The following is a 9,326-nucleotide window of genomic DNA, read 5'->3' on the forward strand; positions in this document are numbered from 1 at the left end:
CATAAGAATCATCTAAGACAGGTGGAAAAAGGCATGGTCCAGTTTACCTAAATACCATAAAAACACTGAAGAGGTTAATCTGATCTTGACACCTCCCCAAAGATGGATGAGGACCTAAAAGAGAATCAGGACAGAGTACAGAGAAGGCAAAAACTATTACTCTTTAGCAGTTTGTACGAGTGCAGGGAGCTGACAATTACAAAAATGAGCTTGGGAGAATAAGCTAGGAGACTTTACTCTGAAACAAATACAAAAGATAACGCATGCAAAGTCTTAAAACACAGCAAGAAGTGTGAGCCTAAAGAAGCAAGACTGCTTGAATTCAATACTTGGTGAAGACCTTTAAGGGTGAGCATTATGTGCCACCACCTGTTCAGGAAGCAGAACTCCACACAAATCCACACAGGACAGAAGTGCATGATACTGGCTTAACTCTCTTCAGCAGACAGATGCAAGTTAAAGCATTAGAAGTGCACTTATAGTGGGAACATGAATTTGTTCCCACCAGAACTGAAATACTGAGACTAGTGTGATCCAGACAAGAGGCCAGGCCACTACGTGAGGAAATGATCCACAAATGGTACAACTCTGAATCACTGAGTACATGCACACTGGGATGTATACTGAGGCCCACAGTTTGAAAGAACAGACGTAGCATTCCAGACTGCTTTGGTCTAATTCTAGCAACAGCTTAAATGCAGGGAAGAGATAGACCAATCTGCTGCAGTTACCTGTGTAAAGTCTCTTCAGAATGCCCAGGATTGTTGCCTTCTCATTTTCCTCCTTGGTGCTACTGAAGGGCTCCTGCCCCTGGAAGTGGCACAGCGCTTTCTGCGTAAGGCGAACTGCACTCCTGGTCAATGACGGCACCCAACAGAACACCAGCAACCCGTTAGTGCAGAATATAAGGGAAACCATCCAACTTTGCCCTGAATGCCTGGGAAAGCCAGGTGTTCCTGCCAACACGTTGTGCCAGGTGCCCACGTCAATCCCTTCCCATACAGTAATGTTACTGAAAATCATGCATTTACCCTGAAGCTCAAACCTTCCTTGAATAGAGAACAAGAGATTGCAGAGCCTTCTTACTTGTAATTCAGCCTCTTAAGCAGCCCAGTGATTTTCTCTGCTGTATCCTCTGCTGTTTCTTCAACTTCCAGCACCTCCTCATCTTCCTCTTCCTCTTCCTGCAGTTGTTGAAGTATCTGCCTTGCGGCAGCCCTAACTTCTGGCAGCATAGCTTCCCATTCTTCTTCTGGGGTGACTGTTGGAGCTATAAAGAAATGACAGAGAACGAGGAATGGAGAAGATTCAAATGATACCGTAAGTGGGGAAAGAAACTCATCTGGAGGTTAGGAATCCTAGGTTTTTTCCCCTCAGGCAGTCACTATCCCCATTGCTGATCCCACCTAGACTGGAATATGAATAAGTAAGAACTCTCGGAATTAAAAAATCACCAAGGGGAAAAATGACAGAGAGAGCCATCGTTTGCTATTTATTGGTCTCTAGACAGCACAAGGTCCAAGGCTAATCAAGTTGAAATTAATAGCTGACCAAACTCCTGGCAGAAGCTGTCCTTGAATGGCTGATGATGGAAGCCTGAGAAGATGTACCCTAAGAATAACACTGTTGACCTAACTATGGACATTCATACGGTCCATTTACATCACGGCACGAAGACTTTTGTGAGTTTATTCCCAATGATCTGGCATCACTGTCTCACATGAGTAATATCTGAGATAAAAGCCACTGCAACCTGGGAGAAAGTGTAAGATAAGGAAAAATAAGCCCAGAGTGAAATTCGTACTGGACAGACTACAAGTTACACTCTGTGAATGGGAAAGAGAAAGAAATTACCTGCTTCTCTGCAACGGTCCCTCATTTCTTGCAGCTTCTGCACCTCTTTCTCAAGTGGTTCAGCCAAGTCACTACAGCTCAACTGAAGATGCCAAGACAAAAAGAAGAAATATGTTACTTATCCAATTTTTCTAGAATTCTCCTTTCTCTATTTTCTTGGAGTTATCAATCACCTCAGAAAACCCTGATTTTGGAAACTGAAGTAGCAAACTCTGGCCACCATCCTAGATGCTGTAAAATGCTAGTCTGGGGCTCAGAAGCTCAAGAGGATGTGCAGATGAACATAAAGACCTGCGGCTCTGCATAGAATGTTCTAAAGCCTAATTCTGATCCTAAGAAAAGAAATCCCACAGTGAATTCACATCAAACTGCTGCAGTTTTTTCCATTATCAAAACCACAACCATCTTGGCTCTGCATACCTATCAATTACAGTGAGTGAAGACCCAGAAAATGCGAGATCTGAACAACAGAAAAGTCAGAAAGCTCCCATTTGCGTAGTCAAAACCTGTGTCTTGTTGAAGGGCCAACATGGAAAGACCACTGCCTTGCCCATAACATACTGCAGATACTCAGCCTGCAAACACAGATCTAGCGTATCTACCCTGTTAATAGGAATTACCTTGCAAGAATAGGGATTATTGGACAAAAATGCAGCCAGGAGCTGGATGGCATTTTTAACTACCACCACGGATTTGTCTTTGAGACGCCCGACAGCCAGCGATACCACACACAGGAACTGAGTCAAAGGCAGGACCTAGTACAGAATGAAATAGACAAGTATAGACAATGTTATCAAGAAGCCCTAGAAATTCCTGAGAATTTGTTTTCCTGCAGACAAATTATATACACACATGCTGTTCTACTTGTGGCTTGCATATGAGAAGGCACAGATTACAGATTCATAGAAAAATCTAGGTCAGCAGGGATCTCCACACACCTTCTAGTCCAAGATCTGTTGAAAGCAAGGACTTACAAAAGGCTACCAAAGATTCTATTGAGAAGAATCTTAATATTTCTGATAAGACAGATGTTTTCCCATAGTAGAAATAGCTTGCACAATGAGCTCTTCCTTCTATTCTGTACCAGTAAGACCTAAAACCATGCAATTTCTGTTCCCTGGTTCCATTAACCTTAGGATCTTTGGTCTCTTGGGAAAAGAGAACGACAGATACTTCACTACGCAAAGACAGTATCTTTCTCAGTTCCAGTTCAGTCTCTGCAAACAAAGATCAGAGTGACAGAAATTCCCTTAGAAAACAGATCGGGGAGGAGAAGACAGAGGCAGAACCCTTTTCCCAACACACTTACCTTGCTCTGAACAATTCGAGTGAAAAGCTGCAGCACCCGACTGCGCACAAATCCATTGACATCACAGATGTGGGCCTGCAGCGTGTTCAGGAAATGGTCCCGAGTACCACGGGCAGCTTCTTCCAGCTGGTCACCATTCAGCACCTGGAGCAGCACTTCCGCCATAGCTGACAAAATGGCATTTCGCATCGTGTAGTTCTGCAAAAGGATGAGTTCGTGAACCAGGAGCAGAGAATACAATACCACTTGGTATTCCAAGGGGGAAGGACAGGCCAGAGTTTGGGCCTTCTAACTCTCAAGCTCCAGCCTTAACTGAATTTCTCCATTCCAGAGTTTGTATTAACCTTGGTTGAACATAGCCGTGCCTGCAAGACTGAGCAATCCAGCCCTGCTATCCAGCTAGGTCTGATACGAAAGCAAGGACTAACGTGAAAAACAATAGGTTTTTAAGGGCACTTTACTAAAAAGTAACATGATGAAAGCCATTAAAGTAACTTGGATAGCAGACTGATCTGACAGCAGTCAGATCTCTCCGGTTCTCAGATGCCAGGAAGCAACAGCTAGAAAGTAGGCGTCATGGTGTGCATTTTCTCTACATGTTTTGGGGAAGGGCATAACCTGTTCCATAAGACAGCTTTTGGCTACTTGATCTCTGTGAAAGATGTCCTGTTTTCAAAAAGAAGAATCAGATAGCAGTACTTCTACTGCTTGTCTTCTCTGGACAGGTAATATTTTGCAAATGTACCTCTCCATCCAAGTGACGCAGTAGAACACTCATGTTGGATAGCACCAGTGCGGGAATTTTTTCAGCCAGTTCAGTTATGAAGACAGCATAACCCTTGATTCCAGAAGTATCACGAGTCAGCTCTTGTGGACATTTCTGTCCAATTTCCCTGCACAGAAAAATGAAAGAAGGAAAAGGGCTCCTCAGGCTGCTAGGGGTAGAAGAATAAATCTTGGGGTATTTTTCTCACCTCAGCAATTCACCTACTATGCTTTTCAGTCCATACTCTGTAGCCCAGAGAGTCACAGCCTGAGCAAACACTGGGGCTACATGTTCAAAGTGCTGCAGCATCTGTGTGATCTTCAGAGTAGCACCTTTTGACAATAGGAGGGAGAGAAAGAGGTGAAGGGAAGTACCTGGGAACAGCTGCCAGCAAAAGAGAGAAAAAGCATGAACTCACTGAACATGTGATCATAGTGAGTCAAAGCTGTAGCGAGCAGATGCATTGCTGCTTCTCGTGTGGCCCGATACTTCTGAAGACCAATATTTGAATTCTCCAGTATACGGTAACAGCATCCCGTCAGTAAGCTAAAACCACAGAGAAGAGACAGTCAACTTCACTACTGCAGTTTGCACTGACATTTCTAGCAAACTGCACTAAGTATGCACTAGGTACACCTTTCTCTCAAACCAGGCAGATTATCCAGTACCCTTAAGAAACTGAGCAACAAACATCTGAATTTGACACGAGGAAAGGAAGTGGTTCCTCAGCAGCTCACTTTTGCCTCAGCTTACTCAGTCTCCAATAACATGCACCCTGTAGAAGGCTGTAATACCACCTGACTTGCAGATTTACAATTTAACCCCTTCTTCTTGTGCCTACACTGACTCCATCCCACTATTTCTAAGCGCTCTCTTACCTGACAAGCTCTTCTTCCACCACCAAACCACTCCAAAGTTGACGGAGATCCAGCTGCAGCAACTGTGTGAGCAGCTGTAAAAGCTGTTCCCTCTCATCTTCCCACGAGAATCCAGAGACCTTGGTGCGGCTCTTCTTGTTCTAAAAGGAAAGTTATGCAATGTGATACATCGATAGCCTGAGCACAGAAAGAAAAAACACCATCTCCATCCTGTTTCACTTGAAATGAAAACGGCTGTTACACTCTAAAGCATCAAGAGGCATACCATTAGATGTACAAGAAATTTATATGCCCACAACAAGTGATCACTGTTGTCTGAGCACAGAAGGGAACTCGAGAAAATACTGACAGCGAGGTAGCCACTCAAGGATGAAACTGAGGCCTGGACATTTTAATCTCTACTGATGTTTAGACACACATCTGGCTGTCTTCCAAATAGGATTTCACAGAACTCCACATTAGGCACTGCTTTTCCCAGCATCATGCTTAAACAGACCCAGCTATACTCTTTGACACGGAGCTCTGCAAGCTTACAGACTTTCAACAATTATCACCTTGCTTTCTCCTCAGTTCTCTCACCTACCTTTCCAGCAGGATCCACCTCCGCCAAACCACTCTTGAAGGCTTCCATTTCAAAGGCTTCCAAAAGGCCAGACAGCAAATAGCAGTTCATCTTAAGAGCATTGAGGTGAGCACTGCGGTCTGCATGGCTCAGCCCAGAATCACTCAAGATGGTAGAAAGCTCATTGGAGTGATGGGTCACCACTGAAGAAAGGTAGAAAAAGATGAACATTCTTGGCCAGGTTCCTCAGCCACCCTCTCTGTGGGAGACTTAGAGCAGTCATCAGATTACCAAAGATGTGTGCTCACATCTCACCAGCTGCAACATGGGCTGCCCCCTGCAACCAAACCCTTGGAGGCGCTTTCCCATCCTGTTCCCCTGTCACCAGCCAGTTCCTAGAAGCACTTGCTCGGAGCTGACACATCCCAAGGATTTACTTCCCAGGGACACAGTAAAGGGGATTTTCTGTCGGCCTGCCCTTACAGCGAACACGCACAGCTCTGCACTGTCCACCAAGATTACAGACCCGTATACTGGAATGGGCTGAAGGAGCAACCCTGCTGGTCGAGTCACATTAGCCTTTATATCATCATTGAACTGCTGCCTTGGAGCAACCTCCCCGTGACTCCAGTTTTGCCTGGAGATAGCAAACACCCACCTTGCATCATCAGCTCCAGGGCATCCTCCTTGGCAGCAGTCCCCAGGGCTCGGAAGTGCCTGGGGGGGCAAGCGCAGCTTATCAGGGCAGCAAGCAAACACCGAAAGGAAGAGGTGGCAGCTCCCAGCCCCCTCCAGCCCCTGTGCCCTTTCGTTCCTTACTTACCGCAGCAGACTGTAAACGGTGTCGAAGTGCTGCAGCACAGCCAACGCACCCTGCGCCCGGAAGGCAGCCCGGAAGGCTAAGGGAAGACGAAGAGAGGGTGAGGGAAGGAACGGTGCGGGGACAGCTGCCAACCACCGGCGGGGCCTGGTCTGACGGCGCCCGCTCCGCCCGGGCTTAGGCCGGCCGAGCCTCGCAGGGCCTTGCGCAGTAGGGGAAGGGCTCGGGCCTTACCTGCGATGGCGGGCGGCAGCTCGCGGACTGACAGCACCTCCTGCACGACATAGTGACGCGAGCTGTCACCCCGCAGCAGGTCGTCGGCGGCAAGAGGCAGCTGGAACTCGCACGACGCCGCCATGGCCCCGCACGGCGCTGGAGCCGCAGGCACGGACACTCGAAACGGCGCGCGCGGATCACACTCGCCCCACCCAGTTTCCTCTCCCGGCCTATCAGCGCCCGGCAGCGCCGCGGCCCGGCAGGGCCTCGACCAATCGCCGGTTCCCTTCCCTCAGCGACCGTTAGGGCGGCACCGCCTGCCTCCTTCCGCTTCATCCGGGTCGCGGCCAAGATGGCGGCGCTGGTCCGGGGCCTGATGCGCCGGGCCGCGGCCCTGCCCCAGGCAGTGCGGAGCGTCAGCGGTATGGGGCAGCGCCCTGAGCCCCGCCGCCCCCTGCCCATCACCTCCCCCCTGGCCGGATTGCCCCCCAACTTCCGCGTCAGGGAGCCCCCGAAGCCTAAGCGAGTGGATCGGTGGACGGAGAAACGGGCCTTGTTCGGGGTCTACGACAACGTGGGGATCCTGGGTGAGGTGTCCCTCTGCCGGCTGCGGGCCCTGGGCGGGAGGGGACGACGCCTAGAGGCAGCTGCGAGTGAGCAGCTCCACCAGTGGGTGACCGGGGCCTTTCCCGGGTTCTGCCTTGACCCTTTACCCTTGTGTTCTCAGGCGGTTTCCACATCCACCCGAAGCAACTCATCGTGGGGCCCAAGTGGCTGCGAGGCTGGCGGGGGAATGAGCTGCAGCGGTGCATTCGCAAGAAGCAGATGGTGGGAGATCGGATGTTCCTGGACGATTACCACAATCTCAAAAAGAGGATCCGGTTCTTGTACAAGCGCTTCAATCGCACTGGAAAGCACCGTTAGGAGAGACTGTGGGTCTGGCATGGGGTTTTGCAGTGTCACAGTCAGAATAAAGCCATCTTTCTCACGGCTTTATTCCCCGTGCTTTCTGCAACCTTTGCTGTGCATTTCTGGCCCAGCCCCAAGGTCCTGCTGCTGCTCCAGGCCTGAGCTCTTTGGAAGTTCAGCCCCCTTAGTCATCTCTGATGTACTTCTCACAGTGCCAGCCTACATCTCTTAGCTATTATCTGAGAGTCTTCCAGTTTTTGGCCAGGCTTTTAGCTTCCTTTCAGTCTTTATTAGTCCCAGGTTCTTACATCCTACTCAGCAATTTCAGTACATGCCATCTTAGATTTTTCCTCATAAGCCAAATTACCAAGTTAATGATGAGCGTGCCTCCCAGTAATACCTCTCAGTGGTCATTGCGTGCCCCCTACCTCCACTTATCTGTGATTACTATCAAGTCTAAATGAAACAAACATTTGCTGAAATGCATCAAAATGTGTTTTTAGAATAGGACTTGTCTCTATTTCATAATGATAATGACTTAACCCTGTCTTAGTTTCAGCTGGGACAGAATTGTTTTCTTCAGAGTGTGTGGTATGATGCTGTCTTTTTGAGTCTCGGAGAAAACAATGTTGATAACACACCAATGTTTATAGTTGCTGTTAAGCGGTGTTGTACAGAGCCAAGGCCATTCTCAGGGAAAGGCCTAAGGAGCTGGAAGGAAACAGAATTAGGGCAGCTGACTTAAACTGGCCAAAGGAATATTCCATACCATACGGCATCATGCAAAAGGAGTTTTGAAGGGGGTGGGAGTTGTCATCGGTCGGGGGTGGTGAGCAATTGCTTGTGCATCGTTTGTTATATACGTTCATATATATGTAGTCATAACTATTTATTTTAGTAAATAGTTTTATCTCAACCCACAAGTTCTACTTTTTTTTTTTTTTTCCCCAGTTCCTTCCTACATCCTTCTGGGAAGGGGGAGAGTGAGCCAGTGTCTCTGTGTTGCTCAGCCACCTGCTGGGTTAAACCACAACAAACCCCATACTAGTGACACCAAGCAAGTGGCTTTTTGTTAATTTAGGCATTTAACTGGTTCATGAAACTCTCAGCTTCTAATATTCTATGACTTCTAGATCCTTGAGAGAAGAAGCTATAGTGAGTCACAGCTGGGATCCCTCAAGCCCAGCATCCTTTCTCTCATAAAGTTTACTGTTACATACTGCAGAAGAATTAGCACAAAGTCTCTAAGATGAGCACGCATCTGCCTGAATTGTAGCTTGATTGCTAGGTAGTTGGAGAGGTTATCTGCTGACAGTGTACCCTGTTACAGAGCAGCGTTGCTCTGTCTTTAAAAGCACTTGGTTGAAAGCAGCAGGGAATGAAAAGAGCTTTGGGTCTGTGCCTCAGGAAAGTGAACCCAAATTCTCTGTTCACAACTGCAACTGCAAATTCCACATTCTCAGAAGCAGGGTAGCAGACCTGTGAGTCAGCCTGGAAGGAAGACTGGCTCTTAAAACAGTACGTACTTTTGTTCTAATAAGCAGTACTTCAGAAAGTGATGCGAAGTGGATTATCACTCCCACAGGAAATAAATGACAAATTTAATGAGTAGGAGAAGCTGTGGTCATTATGGCTGGCCCAAACAGACTGCAGCCACCTGTCAGATCAGTGAGTCGCTCTGTCAGAACAGGTCACAGCTCGAAATCTGAGGGGAGGACAGACCTTGTGTTTGATGTATCTCGCATCCAGCTTGTGAACCACCTGGGACTATGGACAAAAGATTCAAGTGGAGACCAAGAAAGCACCTGGAAAGAGGTACAACTAATTTGTGACTGAAAGTACATCAGAAACTGAGGAGCATCAGCTCCATGGGCCTCAAGGCAACACGCACTGGGAGAACCAAACCCGTAATTCAGCAAGTTCCACCCTCTGTTATTCACAGTGATTATTGAAACAGTCCTCCAGCACGGGTGGGAAGGTCACTAGCAGATTTTCCCACAGCCAGACCTTTC

At 47.8% G+C, this 9,326-nt stretch overlaps 2 protein-coding genes across 2 annotated transcripts in view; one reads left to right on the plus strand and one right to left on the minus strand.

Moving 5' to 3' along the window:
- Positions 1-6,640, minus strand: part of NCAPD2 (non-SMC condensin I complex subunit D2) — a 24,087-nt gene extending 17,447 nt beyond the window's left edge. Inside the window, exons 1-13 of the mRNA XM_021396692.1 lie at positions 6,424-6,640; positions 6,193-6,268; positions 6,028-6,086; positions 5,391-5,572; positions 4,808-4,947; positions 4,348-4,475; positions 4,138-4,261; positions 3,909-4,056; positions 3,164-3,361; positions 2,475-2,609; positions 1,855-1,936; positions 1,087-1,270; positions 732-853 (exon numbers count right to left, since the gene is read on the minus strand). Coding sequence (XP_021252367.1) covers positions 732-853; positions 1,087-1,270; positions 1,855-1,936; positions 2,475-2,609; positions 3,164-3,361; positions 3,909-4,056; positions 4,138-4,261; positions 4,348-4,475; positions 4,808-4,947; positions 5,391-5,572; positions 6,028-6,086; positions 6,193-6,268; positions 6,424-6,547 — 1,702 coding nt within the window. The 5' untranslated portion in view covers positions 6,548-6,640. The remainder of the gene's footprint in view (positions 1-731; positions 854-1,086; positions 1,271-1,854; positions 1,937-2,474; positions 2,610-3,163; positions 3,362-3,908; positions 4,057-4,137; positions 4,262-4,347; positions 4,476-4,807; positions 4,948-5,390; positions 5,573-6,027; positions 6,087-6,192; positions 6,269-6,423) is intronic.
- On the plus strand, positions 6,718-8,230 carry MRPL51 (mitochondrial ribosomal protein L51). The gene is made up of 2 exons (XM_021396673.1): positions 6,718-6,992; positions 7,133-8,230. The coding sequence occupies exons 1-2, from the start codon at positions 6,758-6,760 to the stop codon at positions 7,327-7,329; spliced, it is 432 nt and encodes a 143-aa protein (XP_021252348.1). The 5' UTR covers positions 6,718-6,757; the 3' UTR covers positions 7,330-8,230.

This window comes from Numida meleagris, chromosome 1, assembly GCF_002078875.1.
Source record: "Numida meleagris isolate 19003 breed g44 Domestic line chromosome 1, NumMel1.0, whole genome shotgun sequence".
NCBI classification, from domain to species: Eukaryota; Metazoa; Chordata; class Aves; order Galliformes; family Numididae; genus Numida; species Numida meleagris.